The 22,239-nt window shown below is 46.8% G+C and overlaps 1 protein-coding gene across 6 annotated transcripts in view; it reads left to right on the plus strand.

Moving 5' to 3' along the window:
* Positions 1 to 22,239, plus strand: part of TRMT11 (tRNA methyltransferase 11 homolog) — a 184,860-nt gene that overhangs the window by 75,991 nt on the left and 86,630 nt on the right. For all 6 annotated transcript variants that reach the window (XM_063917289.1, XM_063917291.1, XM_063917290.1 and 3 more), the window contains 3 exons: positions 1,297 to 1,377; positions 16,621 to 16,785; positions 17,599 to 17,668. In XM_063917289.1, coding sequence (XP_063773359.1) covers positions 1,297 to 1,377; positions 16,621 to 16,785; positions 17,599 to 17,668 — 316 coding nt within the window. The remainder of the gene's footprint in view (positions 1 to 1,296; positions 1,378 to 16,620; positions 16,786 to 17,598; positions 17,669 to 22,239) is intronic.

Here is a 22,239-nt window from a genome sequence, read left to right on the forward strand (position 1 = left end):
GTGTACATGTGGTCGGGAATATAGATTGTAAGCTCCACTGGGGCAGGGACTGATGTGAATGGCCAAATATTCTCTGTAAAGCGCTGCGGAATATGTGTGTGCTATTTAAATAACTGGTTATAAATTATAAATTGAATATGCCCTTGTCTCATTTTTATTTGTAAATAAAGAATATTAATCTTACCAATTCTGCAGTTAATATAGTACACAATGATATTAAATAAGTTATCGGTATACTATAATATTCATTTTACTTTAATATCCTTCTGTCTAAGCATTATGATTATACAATTTGCCCATTTTTCCAATTACCCAATGGCCAATACAATTTGCCAATTAAACTTGCAAATGTTTTTCTATTGTCATTGAAGTGTTTGTAGATATTTATTTCCTTAATATTGAGATAAATAAAATGGAGTTATTGGTACTTTGTCAGTGATATCGTTATGCCATGTAGCCATTGGGAAACTCTTTTTGCTGCCTATTACTGCATTGTATGTTTCATTGTAAGGGTTTCATGTGAAAATATTTAGTTTTTTGGATACTTTCTATACTGAGATTTCTGAAAGATTGGTGGTAGCATACAGTCTCAATTTGTCAATTACTGTGCACTGAGAGGGTTACTCCACCCACAGGTAAAGCAAATTGCTTTGGTTGGACACATGGGATATTAATAATGGAAGAAGGAACTGCTTCAGAAATCTTCCCATACACAGCCTGGAATGGTATATAAGCCAGAGACCCCTTCTGCACAGGGATGGCCTCATTACAATTTCTTGCAGTCCCCTCTCCTGTAAGTTCCTCGTTCAGATGAATGGGGGGTGGGGAAGGGGTACTTTGACTCCAGAGTAGGAAAGAGGATTTTGTGCTTTGACCATCATATGCATTGTGGTACTCGGAGGATCAGAGTAGCACAAGTAAATGAGAATGCCTTCTTTTTATTTATCTCCCATAATTCAACCTCTAAATTATAATTTTAGGCAGTGTTGTCCTTTAAATTGTTGTCTAACTTCTTATATTCAATACCAGGGACAAGCGTGTAATTTGTCGTGCCACATCCTTGAATTTATTGTTAGGTCTTGGCCATTGTGTATTGTAATACGATGTAGCAATTCTAACTAGTAATGCCCCTTTTTTATTTTAACTAGAGAAATTTGGAATACTGTATCAATTGTCAAATTCACTCTCTTTGCAATATTACAGCTGAACAATTACCATTACCTTAAACATTTGTTTTTATATAATAGGCAGGGAACCGGCAGCATGCAGGTGACTTTGGTGTATTTTCTCCTACAGGTGGCCTTTTGGTACCTTGTGCACACTTTGGGGCTTATGTGTGCGGCACTGAGATTGATTACAACACAGTCCATGGTCGGGGTGAGTGACAGCTGTCTATTTATAGCTACACCTAGTAACCTTTTGACTGTTTTAGCCGAATTATGCCATTGTAAGTCTTGTAGCTGCCTGAAATACTAGGACGTAAAGTTATAGGGGTATATGCAATTCCGGGCGAATTGCGGCAATTTTTCGCCCGTTTTTAAATTCGACACAATTCGACCGTCGAATTCCGGCCGGCGGGTGCCGGAATTCGACATATTCAATAAAAAACGGATTCGACAGTCCCGCTGTCGAAAAACGGACCAATTGACGGATTTTGAATCGACTTTTCAGATGGTACAAAAAACGGTAAAAAACCTGAAAAAAAATTGCGTGGGGTCCCCCCTCCTAAGCATAACCAGCCTCGGGCTCTTTGAGCCGGTCCTGGTTGCCAAAATACGGGGAAAAAAATGACAGGGGATGCCCCGTATTTTAACAACCAGCACTGGGCTCTGCGCCTGGTCCTGGTGCAAAAAATACGGGGGACAAAAAGAGTAGGGGTCCCCCGTATTTTTTGTACCAGCACCGGGCTCCACTAGCTGGACAGATAATGCCACAGCCGGGGGACACTTTTATACCGCTCCTTGCGGCCGTGGCATTAAATACCCAACTAGTCAGCCTTGGCCGGGGTACCCTGGAGGAGTGGGGACCCCTTCAATCAAGGGGTCCCCCCCCCAGCCACCCAAGGGCCAGGGGTGAAGCCCGAGGCTGTCCGCCCCATCCAAGGGCTGCGGATGGGGGGCTGATAGCCATGTGTAAAAATGAACGAATATTGGTTTTTGCAGAAGAACTACAAGTCCCAGCAAGCCTCCCCCGCAAGCTGGTACTTGGAGAACCACAAGTACCAGCATGCGGGGGGGAAACAGGCCCACTCGTACCTGTAGTTCTTCTGCAAAAAAAATACCCAAATAAAAACAGGACACGCACACCGTGGAAATACAACTTTATTTCACACATGCCGACACATACATACATACTTACCTATGTTGACACGCCGACTGTCACGTCTCCAAGGTCGAAGAAACCGGGGTACCTGAAAATAAAATTATATACTCACCTAAATCCAGTGTCCTTTGATATTTGTAATCCCTGTACTTGGCAAAACAAAAAAACGCATACCCGATCCACACGGACTGAAAGGGGTCCCATGTTTACACATGGGACCCCTTTCCCCGAATGCAGAGACCCCCCCGTGACTGCTGTCACAGAAGGTCCCTTCAGGCAATCAGGGAGCGCCACGTCGTTGCACTCTCCTGATTGGCTGTATGTGCGTCTGAGCTGTCAAACGCGCATTGCACAGCCCCCTTCATTATCTTCAATGGTGGGAACTTTGCGGTCAGCGGTGAGGTCACCCGCGGTCAGCGGCTGACCGCGGGTAACCCCACCGCTGACCGCAAAGTTCCCACCATTGAAACTAATGGAGGTGCTGTGCGATGCGCTGTCTGCCAGCTCAGACGCGCATAGGGAATCAGGAGAGTGCCAGGACGTGGCGCTCCCTGATTGCCTGAAGGAACCCTCTGTGACAGAAGTCACAGGGGGTCTCAGCATTCGGGGAAAGGGGTCCCATGTGTAAACATGGGACCCCTTTCAGTCCGTGTGGATCGGGTAAATGCGTTTTTTTATTTTGCCAAGTACGTGGATTACAAATATCACTGGACACTAGATTTAGGTGAGTATAATTTTATTTTCAGGTACACCCCGTGGATTCTACTTGGACAAGTTGACCGAACGTCGTGTCAACATAGGTAAGTATGTGTGTGTGTCGACATGTATGTAATAAAGTTGTACTTTCAAGGTGTGCGTGTCCTGTTTTTTTTTTTTTCAGTAGAACTACAGGTACCAGTGGGCTCGTTTTCCCCCCGCATGGTTGGTACTTGTAGTTTTCCAAGTATCAGCTTGCGGGGGAGGCTTGCTGGGACTTGTAGTTCTTCAGCAAAAAAACAATATTCTTTCATTTCTCTAACGTCCTAGTGGATGCTGGGAACTACGAAAGGACCATGGGGAATAGCGGCTCCGCAGGAGTCTGGGCACAACTAAAAGAAAGCTTTTAGACTACCTGGTGTGCACTGGCTCCTCCCACTATGACCCTCCTCCAAGCCTCAGTTAGATTTTTGTGCCCGGCCGAGCTGGATGCACACTAGGGGCTCTCCTGAGCTCTTAGAAAGAAAGTATATTTTAGGTTTTTTATTTTACAGTGAGACCTGCTGGCAACAGGCCCACTGCAACGAGGGACTAAGGGGAGAAGAAGCGAACCTACCTGCTTGCAGCTAGCTTGGGCTTCTTTGGCTACTGGACACCATTAGCTCCAGAGGGACCGACCGCATGGAACTGGCCTTGGTGTTCGGTCCCGGAGCCGCGCCGCCGTCCCCCTTACAGAGCCAGAAGCAAGAAGAAGTCCGGAAAATCGGCGGCATGAAGACTTCTGTCTTCACCAAGGTAGCGCACAGCACTGCAGCTGTGCGCCATTGCTTCTCATACACACTTCACACTCCGATCACTGAGGGTGCAGGGCGCTGGGGGGGGGCGCCCTGAGCAGCAATAAAAACACCTTGGCTGGCAAAACAATCACAATATATAGCCCCAGAGGCTATATATGTGATAATTACCCCTGCCAGAATCCTTAAAAAAGCGGGAGAATAGTCTGCGAAAAAGGGGCGGAGCTATCTCTCTCTCAGCACACTGGCGCCATTTTTCCCTCACAGTTCCGCTGGAAGGAAGCTCCCTGGCTCTCCCCTGCAGTCTACACTACAGAAAAGGGTAAAAAAGAGAGGGGGAGGGCCACTAAATTTAGGCGCAGTAAATATTATAGCAGCTATAGGGGACATAATTCAGTTAGTCCCTGCATTATATAGCGCTCTGGTGTGTGCTGGCATACTCTCTCTCTGTCTCCCCAAAGGGCTTCTGTGGGGTCCTGTCCTCTGTTAGAGCATTCCCGGTGTGTGTGCGGTGTGTCGGTACGGCTGTGTCGACATGTTTGAGGAGGAAAATTATGTGGAGGCGGAGCAGATGCCTTTAGAAGTGATGTCACCCCCTGCGGGGCAGACACCTGAGTGGATGGTTTTATGGAAGGAATTACGTGCAAGTGTCGACTCCTTACACAAAAAATTTGACGACATGCCAAATGCGGGACAGCCAGCTTCTCAGCTCGTGCCTGCCCAGGTGTCTCAAAGGCCATCAGGGGCTCTAAAACGCCCGCTACCTCAGATGGCAGACGCAGATGTCGACACGGATACTGATACCAGTGTCGACGACGATGAGTCTAATCTAATGTCCACTAAGGCCATTCGTTGCATGATTGAGGCAATGAAAGAGGTTTTACACATTTCAGATATAAACCCAGGTACTACTAAAAAGGGTATTATGTTTGGGGAGAAAAAACTACCCGTAGTTTTTCCCCCATTTGAAGAATTAAATGAAGTGTGTGAAGAAGCGTGGGCTTTCCCTGATAAAAGATTGATAATCTCAAAAAAATTACTAATGGCGTTCCCTTTCCCGCCAGAGGATAGGGCACGTTGGGAAACACCTCCTAGGGTGGATAAAGCGCTCACACGTTTGTCTAAAAAGGTGGCACTTCCGTCTCCGGATACGGCCGCCCTGAAGGAGCCTGCGGATAGAAAGCAGGAGGCGATCCTGAAGTCTATATACACACACACAGGCATTATACTTAGACCAGCTATTGCGTCAGCATGGATGTGCAGTGCTGCCGCTGCATGGTCAGATTCCCTGTCAGAAAATATTGACACCCTAGACAGGGACACTATTCTGCTAACCATAGAGCATATAAAAGACTCAGTCTTATACATGAGAGATGCACAGAGGGAGATCTGCCGGCTGGCATCTAAAATAAGTGCATTGTCCATTTCTGCTAGAAGAGGCTTATGGACTCGGCAGTGGACAGGGGATGCAGATTCCAAAAGGCACATGGAAGTTTTGCCTTATAAGGGTGAGGAGTTATTCCGGGATGGTCTCTCGGACCTCGTTTCCACAGCAACAGCTGGGAAGTCAGCATTTTTACCCCATGTTCCCTCACAGCCTAAAAAAGCGCCGTTTTATCAGGTACAGTCCTTTCGGACCCAGAAAAACAGGCGAGGGAAAGGCGGGTCCTTTCTGTCCAGAGGCAGAGGTAGGGGAAAAAGGCTGCAACAAACAGCTGGTTCCCAGGAGCAAAAGTCCTCTCCCGCTTCTTCCAAGTCCGCCGCATGACGGTGGGGCTCCACAGGCGGAGCCAGGTACGGTGGGGAGCCGCCTCAAAAATTTCAGCGATCAGTGGGCTCGCTCACGGGTGGATCCCTGGATCTTTCAAGTAGTATCTCAGGGGTACAAGCTTGAATTCGAGGCGTCTCCCCCCCGCCGTTTCCTCAAATCGGCCTTGCCAACAACTCCCTCGAGCAGGGAGTCTGTGCTAGAGGCAATTCACAAGCTATACTCCCAGCAGGTGATAGTCAAGGTGCCCCTACTTCAACAAGGACGGGGTTACTATTCCACACTGTTTGTGGTACCAAAACCGGACGGTTTGGTGAGACCCATTTTAAATTTTAAATCCTTGAACACATACATAAAAAAATTCAAGTTCAAGATGGAATCGCTCAGGGCGGTTATTGCAAGCCTGGACGAGGGGGATTACATGGTATCCCTGGACATCAAGGATGCTTACCTGCATGTCCCCATTTATCATCCTCATCAGGAGTACCTCAGATTTGCGGTACAGAATTACCATTACCAATTCCAGACGTTGCCGTTTGGACTGTCCACGGCACCGAGGGTGTTTACCAAGGTAATGGTGGAAATGATGATACTCCTTCGAAAAAAGGGAGTTTTAATTATCCCGTACTTGGACGATCTCCTAATAAAGGCGAGATCCAGGGAGCAGTTGTTGGTAGGAGTAGCACTATCTCAGGAGGTGCTACACCAGCACGGTTGGATTCTGAATATTCCAAAGTCACAGCTGGTCCCGACGACACGTCTACTGTTCTTGGGAATGATTCTGGACACAGTCCAGAAAAAAGTGTTTCTCCCGGAGGAGAGAGCCACGGAGCTGTCATCTCTAGTAAGAGACCTCCTGAAACCAAAACAGGTGTCGGTGCATCACTGCACGCGAGTCCTGGGAAAGATGGTGGCTTCTTACGAAGCAATCCCTTTCGGCAGGTTCCATGCCAGAATCTTTCAGTGGGACCTGTTGGACCAATGGTCCGGATCGCATCTTCAGATGCATCGGCTAATAACCCTGTCTCCAAGAACCATGGTGTGTCTGCTGTGGTGGCTGCAGAGTGCTCATCTTCTAGAGGGCCGCAGATTCGGCATACAGGACTGGGTCCTGGTGACCACGGATGCCAGCCTTCGAGGCTGGGGGGCAGTCACACAGGGAAGAAACTTCCAAGGACTATGGTCGAGTCAGGAGACTTCCCTACACATAAATATTCTGGAACTAAGGGCCATTTACAATGCCCTAAGTCAGGCAAAACCCCTGCTTCGAAACCAGCCGGTACTGATCCAGTCAGACAACATCACGGCGGTCGCCCATGTAAACCGACAGGGCGGCACAAGGAGCAGGACGGCAATGGCAGAAGCCACAAGGATTCTCCGATGGGCGGAAAATCACGTGCTAGCACTGTCAGCAGTGTTCATTCCGGGAGTGGACAACTGGGAAGCAGACTTCCTCAGCAGACACGACCTCCACCCGGGAGAGTGGGGACTTCATCCAGAAGTCTTCACACTGATTGTAAATCGTTGGGAACGGCCACAGGTGGACATGATGGCGTCCCGCCTAAACAAAAAACTAGAGAGATATTGCGCCAGGTCAAGGGACCCTCAGGCGATAGCGGTGGACGCTCTAGTGACACCGTGGGTGTACCAGTCAGTTTATGTGTTCCCTCCTCTGCCTCTCATACCAAAGGTATTGAGAATAATAAGAAAACGAGGAGTAAGGACAATACTCGTGGTTCCGGATTGGCCAAGAAGAGCGTGGTACCCGGAACTTCAAGAGATGATCTCAGAGGACCCATGGCCTCTGCCGCTCAGACAGGACCTGCTGCAGCAGGGGCCCTGTGTGTTCCAAGACTTACCGCGGCTGCGTTTGACGGCATGGCGGTTGAACGCCGGATCCTAAAGGAAAAGGGCATTCCGGAGGATGTCATTCCTACGCTGATTAAAGCCAGGAAAGATGTAACTGTAAAACATTATCACCACATATGGCGGAAATATGTTGCTTGGTGTGAGGCCAATAAGGCCCCAACAGAGGAATTTCAGCTGGGTCGATTTCTGCACTTCCTACAGGCAGGAGTGACTATGGGCCTGAAATTAGGCTCCATTAAGGTACAGATATCGGCTCTGTCGATTTTCTTCCAAAAAGAACTAGCTTCACTGCCTGAAGTTCAGACATTTGTAAAAGGAGTGCTGCATATTCAGCCCCCTTTTGTGCCTCCAGTGGCACCCTGGGATCTCAACGTGGTGTTGAATTTCCTAAAATCACATTGGTTTGAGCCACTAAAGACCGTGGATCTGAAATATCTCACGTGGAAAGTGGTCATGTTATTGGCCTTGGCTTCGGCCAGGCGTGTATCAGAATTGGCGGCTTGTCATTTAAAAGCCCTTATCTGATTTTCCATATGGATAGGGCAGAATTGAGGACTCGTCCCCAGTTTCTCCCTAAGGTGGTATCAGCTTTTCACTTGAACCAACCTATTGTAGTGCCTGCGGCTACTAGCGACTTGGAGGACTCCAAGTTGCTGGACGTAGTCGGGGCCTTGAAAATTTATGTTTCCAGGACGGCTGGAGTCAGGAAAACTGACTCGCTATTTATCCTGTATGCACCCAACAAACTGGGTGCTCCTGCTTCTAAGCAGACTATTGCTCGCTGGATTTGTAGCACAATTCAGCTGGCGCATTCTGCGGTTGGACTGCCGCATCCTAAATCGGTTAAAGCCCATTCTACAAGGAAGGTGGGCTCATCTTGGGCGGCTGCCCGAGGGGTCTCGGCTTTACAACTTTGCCGAGCTGCTACTTGGTCAGGGGCAAACACGTTTGCAAAATTCTACAAATTTGATACCCTGGCTGAGGAGGACCTTGAGTTCTCTCATTCGGTGCTGCAGAGTCATCCGCACTCTCCCGCCCGTTTGGGAGCTTTGGTATAATCCCCATGGTCCTTTCGGAGTTCCCAGCATCCACTAGGACGTTAGAGAAAATAAGATTTTACTCACCGGTAAATCTATTTCTCGTAGTCCGTAGTGGATGCTGGGCGCCCGTCCCAAGTGCGGATTGTCTGCAATACTTGTACATAGTTATTGTTCACTAAAGGGTTATTGTTATGAGCCATCTGTTGAGAGGCTCAGTTATGTTTCATACTGTTAACTGGATATGGTATCACGTGTTATACGGTGTGGCTGGTATGAGTCTTACCCGGGATTCAAAATCCTTCCTTATTGTCAGCTCTTCCGGGCACAGTGTCCTAACTGAGGCTTGGAGGAGGGTCATAGTGGGAGGAGCCAGTGCACACCAGGTAGTCTAAAAGCTTTCTTTTAGTTGTGCCCAGACTCCTGCGGAGCCGCTATTCCCCATGGTCCTTTCGGAGTTCCCAGCATCCACTACGGACTACGAGAAATAGATTTACCGGTGAGTAAAATCTTATTTTTACTCAAGGCTATCAGCCCCCCATCCGCAGCCCTTGGATGGGGGGGACAGCCTCGGCCTTCACCCCTGGCCCATGGGTGGCTGGGGGGGGGGACCCCTTCATTGAAGGGGTCCCCACTCCCCCAGGGTACCCCGGCCAGGGGTGACTTGTTAGGTATTTAATGCCACGGCCGCAGGGAGCGGTATAAAAGTGTCCCCCGGCTGTGGCATTATCTGTCCAGCTAGTGGAGTCCGGTGCTGGTACAAAAAATACGGGGGACCCCTACTCTTTTTGTCCCCCGTATTTTTTGCACCAGGCGCAGAGCCCGGTGCTGGTTGTTAAAATACGGGGGATCCCTTGTCATTTTTCCTCCCGTATTTTGGCAACCAGGACCGGCTCAAAGAGCCTGAGGCTGGTTATGCTTAGGAGGGGGGACCCCACGCAATTTTTTTTCGGGTTTTTTACCCATTCCATAAAAAAAAATAAAAAAATATTTAAAAAAATATATAAATAATACTTGTGCCTCCTAAATAGACAAACCAAGTACCTAATCCCTTCTAATATAAATAGATATGCTATTAGCAATAAAAAACCACAAAAAAAACATGTTTTTAAAAAACATGTGAGCAAAGTGAGGCGGATTGAAAATGACGAATTTACTGTCAAAAAGCACTGTTGTCGAATTTACATTCTTCAATTGAATATACTTTTGTCGAAAAGCCGCATTTGTACCATTGCAGAAATGTCGAATTTGTTAAATGTCGAATTTAAAAAAGTCGAATTTGAAAAGTCCGTTTTTTTGACGAAAAGTACTGTATTGCATTGTCGAATTTTTTTGGGTGGCGAAAAAGTCCAGTTTTTCGACATTTTCGGGAATTCGACCGCAATTGCATATACCCCATAGAGTTGTTGTGTTTGACAGATCTATGTCGCTTTCTGATACTTGCTTGTAAATATGAGGCTAAATTACATTGTTGAACACATGATCCTGTATGAGGCCCACAGTTAAATAATCACTTTGCATTGTTTGTTTAATGCCTGAAAAGAAAAAAAAACTTCTGTTCAAATTTCAGTCTTAAGTGTTTGTCATGAACCGTACTCAATAATTATTACCAGAACTATGCAACTGCTCGCTGGAAACATTTATTACATTAAAAGCTTTTAAGAACTGAGTTGAATGATTCATGCTAAACTGGTATTAACAAAACATAGCTAATTTCGTACAACTGGTCCTGGAAAACAGGTTGATTCACGTATGTTTCTCAGCTGCAGCTGTTTAGGTTGTTCCTTTCAGTTTTGATTCCTCGATTTCCAGCAATATCCTTTCTGCTGCGGGGTACACTGGGCTCCACAAGGAATAACATCGGGGTGTAGAGTAAGATCTTGATCCGAGGCACCAACAGGCTGAAAGCTTTGACTGTTCCCAAGATGCATAGCGCCGCCTTCTTTATAACCCCGCCTCCGTGCACAGGAGCTCAGTTTGGTAGTTGGTGCCTGGCAGTAAGCAGGCAGTCAACAAGGGGGGCTGCTCCTGCAGCCCTAAAGAAAAAGCTTTTTCAGAAGTAAAGAAAATCTGAAGACTTCAAGGGCTGCAGCAGTGTCTGGATGTTAGTCAGACATCCCCTGCTGCAGCTCTATCACTTCCCCAGCGGCGCTGTATTCTCCCGCGCCCTGGTTGCTGGGTAATTACAGCGGAGGCTCCGGTGTTCTTCTGGTTAGTCACACACTCGCCGCTGTCCTCCCGGATCGCGTGACCACATACAGGGGGAGGTAAAGGGGTCTCTTTGGCCCGCTGTAATCGCGATCCGGCGCGACCGGTGGGAGGCGGGCCACACGTGCTGGTGTGGACACTGTAAGGGGCAGGGGCTCCACTAGCCACCAGGGCACTGGTCATAGGTTGTTTTTCTTCATAAAACCGTTTGTTTGACAGCCCACAGCGCCTGGTGGGGAAGCCAGCACGGGGGATGAGGTCTGACCTGTAGCCCCCCCCCCCCTAGCCCCAGGGTGCCATTTAGGCAAATGTTCCTGCCCTGGAGCTGCATATCTCTCCCTCACTCCCTGTCAGCCGCCATTACACGGAGCTGCGCTGTTCCTGGGACTGCATGGGCAAATCCTCCTCTGTAAAGCCGCCTGCACGTCAGCGCTGTGCATTTTGCAGGACACTTAAGTATTCCACCTGTCAGTGGACAGTGTTCGTTAAGAAAGACTGCATACAATCAGGGTTGTGTGGTACAAATACCCTGTGATATACATCCACTATATTTGCTGTATTTTGCTATATCTACTGTGTATATATATATATATATATATATATATACTGAGTATTACGTTGTATTGCTAGTCCAGTGCAGTCTTATTGTATGATATAACTTCTGCATTGTACATTGTGACTTTCTGTGTGTGTGCATGTAGCTGCTGAGTGACTGTCATTTCGTGTATTTCGCTTAGCCTGCTACCCCTGTATTCTGTAACCTGAGGGGGCTAGGTGTGTCAGGTTTATTAGACTATATAGGTGTTTCACGAGATATACTTACTGTGTATTATTCTCTGTGATTTCTGGTCACCATATATCTCTTGGATTCCCGGTTTGTGCTGATAACACTACACTGGGAGTTCTTGCTAGATATAGTGCTGCTAGTATTGTACTAGGTTGCCTGATATTGAGCTACTCATTATGTCAGCTGCAAGGGGCAACAGAACTGGGGCTTATCCCACATTGAGTGTTGGTGACGCTGCAGACACATTTGAGGAAAACATGGCAGCAGAGAGTTCAGGTTCTGGGGGTTCTTTGCCCCCAGTGGGTTTGTAGCAATGGGGTCCACAATGACCCGCCCTGAGCTACCTTCTCCACGTTATTAAATACACTGGTAACTAAACTTACGCCCCCTGAGGGACCGCCTGTGCCAGTGCAGCAGTTTATGGTCCCTGCAGTCAATCCGCTGTGGGCGGATCAGATCTCATCTCCATTACAGCACTTGAACCAATCACTGACTAAAAAGAAGTCTATCTCTCGCCCACCTAAGACTAAAGCATCTTCTAAACGGGCCGCTACTTCCTCACAATCCACCACTGTTCCAGACACTTCCTCTGATGAGGATGGCGCATACACTGACCCCACAGACACTGACTCTGATGCTTCAGATGGGGAGGGACGGTCACAGGTGGATGTCCCTGATTTGATTGAGGCTATCAGGTTGATTCTTCAAATTTCTGATGAACCAGAGCCTGAGCCTGTGTCTAAAAATCCGGACAGATTTAAACGTAAGAAAGTGGTTAAACAAGTTTTGCCTCATTCTCAACACCTGGCTGACATACGTCCGGAATCCTGGGAAAATCCAGGAATAAAGTTCACGCCGCATAAGAAAATGTTGGCTCGCTATCCTCTCTCTGCGGAGCTAAGTAAAAATTGGAAAACTCCTCCGCCTGTAGATTCCCAGGTTGCATGACTGCTAGTTTCCTCAGCTCTGCCAGTGACTACCGTCACCTCTCTGAAAGAACCGACGGATAGACGTGTGGAGGGTTGTTTAAAGGCCATTTACACCCTAACAGGGGCTGTGCAGCGACATGGGCTGCTGAAGCTGTTGAAGCATGGGCTCAGGAGCTGTAGGCTGAGCTACCTTCCGACGCTTCTGATCATGCTAGACAATGTACCAGAGGCATCATCGCTTGGAAAGTGATAAAATGGACAGTGAAAAAGTACCAGCCAATCACCTCCTAACTCTCTCATTTTTCAAACACAGCCTGTGACATGGCATTTAGGCCTTGATTGGCTGGCACTTTTTCTTTCTCCATTTTATCACTCTCCAAGCGATGATGCATCTAGCCCAATGTCTCTCATATATTACCACGGCTTCTCACTATCTTAAGGAGGCGGTTTCCGATGCCGGGGTGCTGGCGGCCAAGGCTACGACTACGTCCATCTTAGCTCGACGTATCCTTTGGTTGAGATCCTGGTCTGTGGATCTGGATTCTAAGGAAACCCTGGAGGTACTTCCTTTCAAGGGAGACATTCTTATCGGAGAAGACCTCAATAAGATCGTGGCTGACTTAGCTTCTGCTAAAACAGCTTGCCTACCGAGTACGGTGCCGAAGGCTAAAAGTACCTTCTCTCGCTCCTTTCGTCCTCCAGGAAAGGCAAAAGGTCAGGCGTACCCGAAACAAGCTCGTACTTCCAAACCTGCTAAGCCCAGACCCAAGCGGGCCTGGGCTGCCCGTCAGTCTGCTTCCAAAACGGATAAGCCTGCCGCATGACGGGGCGGGCCTCCCTCTGGGGGATCCCAGGGTGGGGGGCCAACTTCTAGGGTTTACCCAGGAATGGTTGAAGACCACTTCCGATGCCTGGGTACGGGAAGTTGTCGCTCGAAGTTACGCCGTATCATTCAAGAATCGTCCCCCTCATCGATTTTGCCTGACAGATGTCCCTTTGGATCCGGTGAAGGCACAAACTCTTCATTCGGTGGTACAGCCCCTCCTGGATACAGGAGTGGTAGTACAGGTGTCTCTGGCTCAGAGAGGCAAGGGGTACTATTCACTGCTGTTTCTGGTCTCCAAACCAAACGGGTCCTCGCAGCCCATTCTCAATCTCAAGTCTTTGAACAGGTATGTGAGGATCTCCATGTTTCGAATGGAAACTCTATGCTCTATTGTTCTGGCCTTGGAGCCTGGGGACTATATGGTCTCCCTGGACATACAGGATGTCTACCTGCATATTCCTATTGAAATGTCACATCAGCAGTACCTGAGGTTTGCGGTGGGCAACCTTCATTACTAGTTTCGGGCGTTACCCTTTGGTTTGGCCACAGCTCCGCGGGTATTGACCAAAGTAATGGCGGTAATGACGGCTGTGCTACGCCGTCAGGGGATCAGGATTCTCCCGTATTTAGACAAATTACTGATCCTGGCAAACTCCCCAGAAATTCTCCTACGTTATTTGGATGTGACAATCCAGTTTATGCAAACTCACGGGTGGCTCATCAACTGGAAGAAATCTTCCCTGGTCCCTGCTCAGAGCATGGTACACCTGGGTGCATTGTTGGACACTCACAACCAGAGGTTGTTCTTGTCTTAGGAGAAGATCCTGAAACTTCAGGACAAGATTCGATGCTTCCTATTTCGTCCACAAGTGTCGATACATTTGGCAATGCAAGTGCTAAGTCTCATGGTGTCGGCCTTCAACATGGTGGAGTACGCTCAATTCCATTCCTGCCCTCTACAGAAGTTGATTCTGGCCAAGTGGGACAGCCTGCCTCACCGGATCAGGTATCACATGATCTCCTTGTCTCCGGAGATCCGTCTGTCACTGAGCTGGTGGCTTCAGGACCACCGATTGAGCGGGGGTCGTCCCTTCTGGATCTCCAACTGGGTCCTTCTAACGACGGATGCCAGTCTGAGGGGTTGGGGCGCGGTGTTGGAGCAACACTCCCTTCAGGGCCTGTGGACCAGGGAGGAGTCTCTCCTCCCGATAAACATTCTGGAACTGCGGGCGGTGTTCAATGCACTGAACCTGGCCCAGCATTTGATACAGAACAGACCTGTTCAAGTACAATCGGACAATGCCACCACGGTGGCGTACATAAATCATCAGGGCGGCACTCGAAGCCGCATGGCGATGAGGGAAGTATCAAGGATTCTTCAATGGGCGGAACGCCATCTACCAGCTATATCGGCAGTGTTAATTTCGGGGGTCCTCAACTGGGAAGCGGACTTTCTCAGTCGTCAGGACGTACAAGCCGAAGAGTGGAGCCTCCATCCATATGTAGACTTGATGGCGTCTCGACACAATCACAAGGTTCCGGTCTTCGGAGCAAGGACAAGGGATCCTCAAGCGGCGTTCGTAGACGCACTGGCAATCCCATGGAGCTTTCAGCTGCCATATGTGTTCCCTCCGGTGTCACGCCTGCCCAGAGTAATAAGGAAGTTCAAACAAGAAGGAGGACTCCTGCTTCTGATCGCTCCGGCGTGACCGAGATGGCACTGGTTCTCAGATCTACAGGGCCTCTCGTTAGATTGTCCCCTTCTACTTCCACAACGTCCAGACCTCCTCGTTCAGGGCCCTTGTGTTTACCAGGATTTGGCCCATCTGGCTTTGACGTCGTGGCTCTTGAAGCTTTCGTCCTGAGGGCCAAGGGTTTTTCTGAGGCGGTCATTCAAACTATGTTGAAGGCCTGTAAGCCAGCTTCTGCTCGGATTTACCATAGGGTCTGGAATTCTTACTTTGCTTGGTGCGCGTCTAATAACCATGACGTTTACAAGTTTAGTACAGCCAAACTTTTGGCCATCCTACAACAGGGCCTGGACTTAGGCCTTCATCTGGCATCCCTCAAGGTTCACATTTCTGCCTTGTCGGTATGGTTTCAGAGAAAGATTGCTACCCTGCCTGATGTTCATACTTTCACTCAGGGGGTGTTACGGATTCAACCTCCTTATGTACCACCAGTGGCCCCTAGGGATTTGTCAGTGGTTCTGGAGGCCTTGCAAGAGTATCCGTTTGAACCTCTTGCGTCTGCAGACCTTAAGTGGCTTTCCCTTAAGGTCTTGTTTTTGCTGGCTATTGCCTCTGCTAGAAGGGTCTCGGACTTAAGTGCCTTATCCTGTAAGTCCCCCTTTCTAATTTTTCACCGGGACCGGGCAGTTCTTAGAACGTGCCCTGGTTATTTGCCTAAGATGGTGTCTTCCTTCCACCTTAACCAGGAGATTGTAGTTCCGGCTTTTAGTTCTCCTGAGTTGTCCTCCAAAGAGCGGTCTTTGGATGTGGTACGGGCTCTCTGCATCTATGTGAAGAGAACTGCCTCCATTAGGAAGTCTAATTTTCTCTTTGTACTGTTTGGATTTCACAAACGTGGCTGGCCTGCTAACAAGCAGACCTTGGCCAGATGGATTAGAATGGTGATTGCACATGCTTATGTACAGGCTGGTCTTCCAGCTCCTGCTACCATCAAAGCTCATTCTACTCGGTCTGTTGGATCTTCTTGGGCGGCCCACCGTGGTGCGACCCTTGAACAATTGTGCAAGGCGGCTACGTGGTCCTCAGTGAACACGTTCATAAGGTTCTATGCCTTTGATACATCCGCCTCCCAGGATGCTTCCTTTGGACGCCGGGTTCTTGTGCCCGCTACAGTGCGTCCCCTCCCATAAGGAACTGCTTTAGGACATCCCTGATGTTAATCCTTGTGGAGCCCAGTATACCCCGCAGCAGAAAATGAGATTTATAGTAAGAACTTACCGTTGTTAAATCTCTTTCTGCGAGGTACACTGGGCTCCACAAGGCGCCCACCCTGACGCACTTGGCTTCTTTGGGTTGGTATGGCATTAACCGCTGACACCCTCTCTTGTTGTGAGTGTGTGGTGTGTGTGGCTTCTAACGATTGCCGTCTCTGTTACCTGCTACTGCACTGGACTGGTTAACGAAAACTGAGCTCCTGTGCACGGAGGCGGGGTTATAGAGGAGGCGGTGCTATGCATCTTGGGAACAGTCAAAGCTTTGAGCCTGTTGGTGCCTCAGATCAAGATCCCACTCTACACCCCGATGTTATTCCTTGTGGAGCCCAGTGTACCTCACAGAAATAGATTTAACAACGGTAAGTTCTTACCATAAATCTCGTTTTCTTTACATTTTTGAAATGTCCTTCGTTCGCCAGGTAAAGCAACCAGGATGAACCAGAAGTGGAGAGGGCCTGATGAGAATATTCGGGCCAATCTGCGTCAGTACGGATTGGAGAAACACTACCTCGATGTCCTGGTGTCTGATGCCTCAAAACCAATCTGGAGAAAAGCACCACTATTTGATGCAATTATAACAGACCGTAAGCTGATAAGATATTAGGAGAAACATAGAGAAACAGGGTTAAAATAAAGGCTCATATTTGTAGATAATGGAGGATAGATGATGAGAGGTGTAAAATATTTAATTGTGTAGTATTTGTTTAATATATGTGGTCTTAGATTGTTCAGTAAATAATGAAAGTCTGCAGCATTAAAATTAGAATTAAGGGTGTTTTATAACCTGACAACAGATGGAGGACATCACAGCTCAGGCCTTCAGTAATACACTATGACCTGTAATGGATAATGTAGAAGGAAGAAAACTAACTTTTCCTAGTACTGTCAGCCAAGTATTGGTGTTAAGCACAGTCACCATAAAATATTGTATTGTGTGTTGGAATAGCAAGTAATATTTTTATTAGAAATATAAAGGTGTCATGCAGTTAAGCGCATAACCATATGTTCCTGTAAAACAATCTAGACGTCAGTTTATCCAAAGCTACACAAATGAGTTGTGTGCACACCTGTTATGAGCCAAGCTATGTCTGTGGTAGATGACGTGTTTATCTGATGAAGTCACAAGTATTAAATGGTGCTGGTGGGAGACATAATATGGATAAGTCTGTACAACAGCTGGGGCTGATCGCCAATTGAAAAGCCTCTGTCTGGTGGAGGCTGGTTTCAGGCCCAGTCATGACCTTGTCTTCACAAGCTGACAGATTATCAAAAACAATACCTGTCTTCCAATCAGGAAAAAGAAAGGAAATCTGAGTTGCAGCATCTGACAGATATCAAGATGAAATAAAACTTACATGCTATTGGCAGAATGAGCATAATTCTTTTTCATTATGTAGCCCCTTATGGCATCCGAGAGTCAACTAGAAAGACCGGCACACAGAAAGAAATCATGAAGACGGACCAGTTGTAAGTTACTTCCTGAACTTATCTACAAACTTTCACTTGCAGTATTTGTATGGTGGACAAGGGTGTTAGTCTCACTGGTAAAATAAGCACAGTTTCTGTATTAATGATTACTTAACAGATGCCAGAGGCAGGTTACCTCATTTAAATATTAAAAGTGCAGCTATGCTATGATTAATTCATTACATACTAATTAACCATTTGACTTTCATTTACAATTAACCTTCCATGAAAAGCAACACAAAATCTTGTAGCCTAAAAAAATTGTTTTATATTATATTTGCTGCTGCAAAATGTCATGTTTCAGCTTCATATGAGCTCCATTTTTAAGTGAGTATTTGTGGACTTTTTCAGCTCTCAGACCAATACTAAAGCTATATTTATGTACAAGAGTCTGCTATAGTGCGCTAAATAATATACTTGAAATAACAGAAGATTTTATATTTCAAGTTGTTTCGCATGTGATCTGTCTTGTCTTTGCTCAGTGTAATTGTGTTTAAAGAGCACCAGTTACACAGAAGAAATAGCTGCAGCATTTTGTGTGCTGAACCAATATTCAGGAGACTACAGTAGGAGCATATCGCTCATAAAGTGCCCCGGTGATGAAGTTGGTTTCTCATGAGTATCCTGCCTTCTTGTATACAGGTGGACTTATTTATTTATTAACAGTTTCTTATATAGCGCAACAAATTCCGTTGCTCTTTACAATTGGAAATAACAATGATATAACAAAACTGGGTAATAACAAACAGTCGTAGAGGTAGGAAGGCCTTGCTCGCAAGCTTACAATCTATAGGGAAATGGGTATGGATACACAAGGATAGGTGCTATCTATTGCATAGTTGTCCACCAGATTGCAAAGGTTCTTGGTGGCCTGTATGATATGGTCATACAGCAATGATGAACCGGGGTCGAGAGGAAGGGAAAGTGAAGAATGAGAAGATATGTGTGGACTGTGCAGAGTGGATGCAATTTGATAGGAAGATTTATGAAGTTATGTGGGTGGTTCTGGAATTTGATATGCTTGCCTGAAGAGGAGAGTTTTCAGGGAACGCTTGAAGGTTTGGAGACTAGAGGAGAGCCTTATTGTGCGTGGTAGGGCATTCCACAGAGTGGATGCAGCCCAATGAAAGTCCTGCAATCGTGACTGGGAGCAAGTAATGAGTGTGGATGAGAGACGCAGGTCTTGTGAAGAGCGAGGAGGTCGGGTTGGGAGATATTTTGAGATAAGCGAAGTGATCTACGTTGGTGTAGTTTGGTTAATAGCCTTGTGTGTGAGTAAAAGTATTTTATAGTGAATACAGTAGAATACAGGTAACCAATGGAGGGACTGACAGAGTGGGGAACAAAGGACAGATCAGAGTCAAGGATGACACCTAGGCAGCGAGCTTGTGGGGTAGGGTAGATAGTCGAGTTTTCAACAGTGATATAGATATCAGGTTGGTACCTACTATTGGCCGGTGGAAATATAATTAACTCTGTTTTTGAAATATTAAGTTTGAGGTGGCAAGATGTCATCCAAGATGAAATGACAGAAAGGCATTCAGTGACACGGCCCAGTACAGATAGGGACAAATCAGGGAAGGATAGGTAGATTTGAGTATCACCTGCGTGGAGATGATACTGAAATCCAAAAGAGCTGATTAGTTTACCAAGAGATGAGGTATAGATAGAGAAAAGCAGAGGACCCAAGACTGAGCCTTGCGGTACTCCAACTGAAAGAGGTAGCGAAGAGGAGATAGATTCAGAGAAGCGAACACTGAAGGAGCGATTAGATAGGTAGGATAGGAAACAAGAAAGGGCTGTGTCTTTAAGACCTAGGGATTGTAGTGTTTGTATGAGAAGAGAGTGGTCAACTGTGTCAAAGGCAGCAGATATATCTAGAAGAATAAGTAGTGAGTAATGGCCTTTAGACATCGTAGTGACAAATCATTAACCACTTTAGTCAGTGCTGTCTCTGTGGAGTGTTGGGAACGGAAGCCTGACTGAAGTGGGTCCAATAAATTGTGTGAGTTAAGAAAATGTGAGTCGAGTGTAGGCAAGTCTCTCAAGTAGCTTAGAGAGACATGGGAGCTGAGAGATAGGGCGGTAGTTTGAGAGAGAGTTGGGGTCAGAATTTAGTTTTTTCAAAATGGGAGTAATCACTGCATGCTTGAAGAGTGAAGGAAAAATACCAGTAGAGAGAGAGATTACAGATGTTAGTTAAGGTCGCTATGAGCACCGGAGACAGAGCTTTACTTATTTGTGAGGGTATAGGATCAAGAGGAGAGGTAGTAGAGAAGCATGATGAGAAGAGCGATGATACGTCATCTTCATTTGTGGGTTCAAATGAAGAAAGAGTGCCAGAGGGTTCAGGTAAAGAACTGAGCAGGCCACTAGCTGCCGAAGAGCATACCATTTCATCTTGGATCTTATCAATCTTCTCCTTGAAGTAGGAAGCAAGATCCTGTGCCTTGATAGTGGCTGGTGGGGTAGGTGAGGGAGGATTCAGAAGTGATTTAAATGTATTAAAGAGTTGTTTGGGGTAAGAGGCTTGAGCAGAGATAAGAGTTTTGAAATATGTTTGTTTGGCAGTGTCCAGGGCATTTATTATTATTTATTTATTAGCAGTTTCTTATATAGCGCAGCATATTCCGTTGCGCTTTACAATTAGAACAACAATTATAGAACAAAACTGGGCAAAGACAGACAGACAGACAGACAGAGGTAGGAAGGTAGCATTTCTATAAGAGTGGTAGACAGTCTTATATGTGAGGAAATCACTTGAAATACGAGATTTACGCCACTAACGTTCAAGTTTACGTGTGAGTTTTTGTAGTTGTCTTGTTAATTTAGAGTGCCATGGTTGACATCTAGGCCTGCGTGGAGTGTGATGGGTAGCTGGAGCCACTTCATCAAGGGCTAGTTCTAGAGTCTCATTTAGCTGTGATACAGTCATCTCAGGAGAGGTGAATTCAGAAATAGGTGAAAGCAGTTGTTGGAGTGAGGTGGAAAATTCTTGAAGATTAATTGTGTTAATATTTCTGCGGGTTTGTGGAGGATTGGAGGACTTCAGCAACACAGAGTTTGAGTTAACGGAGGAGAGCACGCAGGTGATAAGGTTGTGATCTGAGAGGGAGAAAGGAGTGTTAGTGAGTTCAGAAACGGAGCATAGTCTGGTGAATACTTGTTAAATAATTTCTATGGTGGGCAGTATGTATACCGGATTACTTTTGTAATCCCGGCGGACGGGATGCCGGCAGCGGGGTGAGCGCTAAGAGTCCCCTTGCAGTCTCGGGGGCTCCCTGCACTCGGCACAGGATCTATTCCCACTCTGTCGGTGTCATTGACACCTACTATTGGGAATAGCCCTGGTATGCCGGAATTCCATCGGGCGGCATTGTCTTCTGTCGGGATCTCAGCGTCTGTATCCTGAACGCCGGGATCCCAACAGCCGGCATTGTAATTGGAGATACGGTCCTGTCAACAACACTATTGGGCACGTGCCCAGCTGTCGGCTTCAAATCTTGGGGGGTATGCCCAGCACTTGCAGAGGTGCTGAGCCATCCCCCAGCTCTCCCCTTAATGGCAATATTCATGTGATGGCAGCATTTACCGGGCAGGCTGTTTTAACAGGAGGGCGCATTTTGCTGTTTACAAATCGGGCAGGTTGAGACACCCTGCTAAAACAGCCTAGTGTGAACACTACTATCAGACATAACTGGTGCACATTGTTACACCACCTTTTTGTTTCATAGAGCTATGAGCTTTTTGTGTTTTTCTCTAACGTCCTAGAGGATGCTGGGGACTCCGTAAGGACCATGGGGATAGACGGGCTCCGCAGGAGACATGGGCACCTCAAGAAAGAATTTAGTTCCTGGTGTGCACTGGCTCCTCCCTCTATGCCCCTCCTCCAGACCTCAGTTAGTTTGATACTGTGCCCAGAGGAGCTGGGTGCTTTTCAGTGAGCTCTCCTGAGTTTACTGATAGAAAGTATTTTGTTAGATTTTTTATTTTCAGGGAGCTCTGCTGGCAACAGACTCCCTGCATCGAGGGACTGAGGGGAGAGAAGCAGCCCTACTCTCTGAAGCTAGGTCCTGCTTCTTAGGCTACTGGACACCATTAGCTCCAGAGGGATTGATACGCAGGATCTCACCCTCGCCGTCCGTCCCAGAACTTGTTTTAAGGACATTACATCAAAGTTGGATCAGCCTGTAGTGTGTTTTTCCACTTTAATTTTGAGGGTGACTCCAAATCCAGAGCTCCATGGGTTAATAAATTTGATTTCCATTGATAATTTTTGTGTGATTTTGTTGTCAGCACATTCAACTATGTAAAGAACAAAGTATTTAATAAGAATATTTCATTCATTCAGATCTAGGATGTGTTATTTTAGTGTTCCCTTTATTTTTTTGAGCAGTGTAGTTGTTTTTTTAACCACAGTATAGTAATATTGGTTGACAGGTGACCTGTGAAAATATTGGCTATAAAGTAACATTAAGGTTCCCAGCTCGTAAATTATTATATGAACATTACATTTAATCCACTTTTTGAGACTGGTCATTTATTTAGATTAATAAATTACATGAAAAGTG

This window comes from Pseudophryne corroboree, chromosome 4 (genome assembly GCF_028390025.1).
Source record: "Pseudophryne corroboree isolate aPseCor3 chromosome 4, aPseCor3.hap2, whole genome shotgun sequence".
Classification (NCBI taxonomy): domain Eukaryota; kingdom Metazoa; phylum Chordata; class Amphibia; order Anura; family Myobatrachidae; genus Pseudophryne; species Pseudophryne corroboree.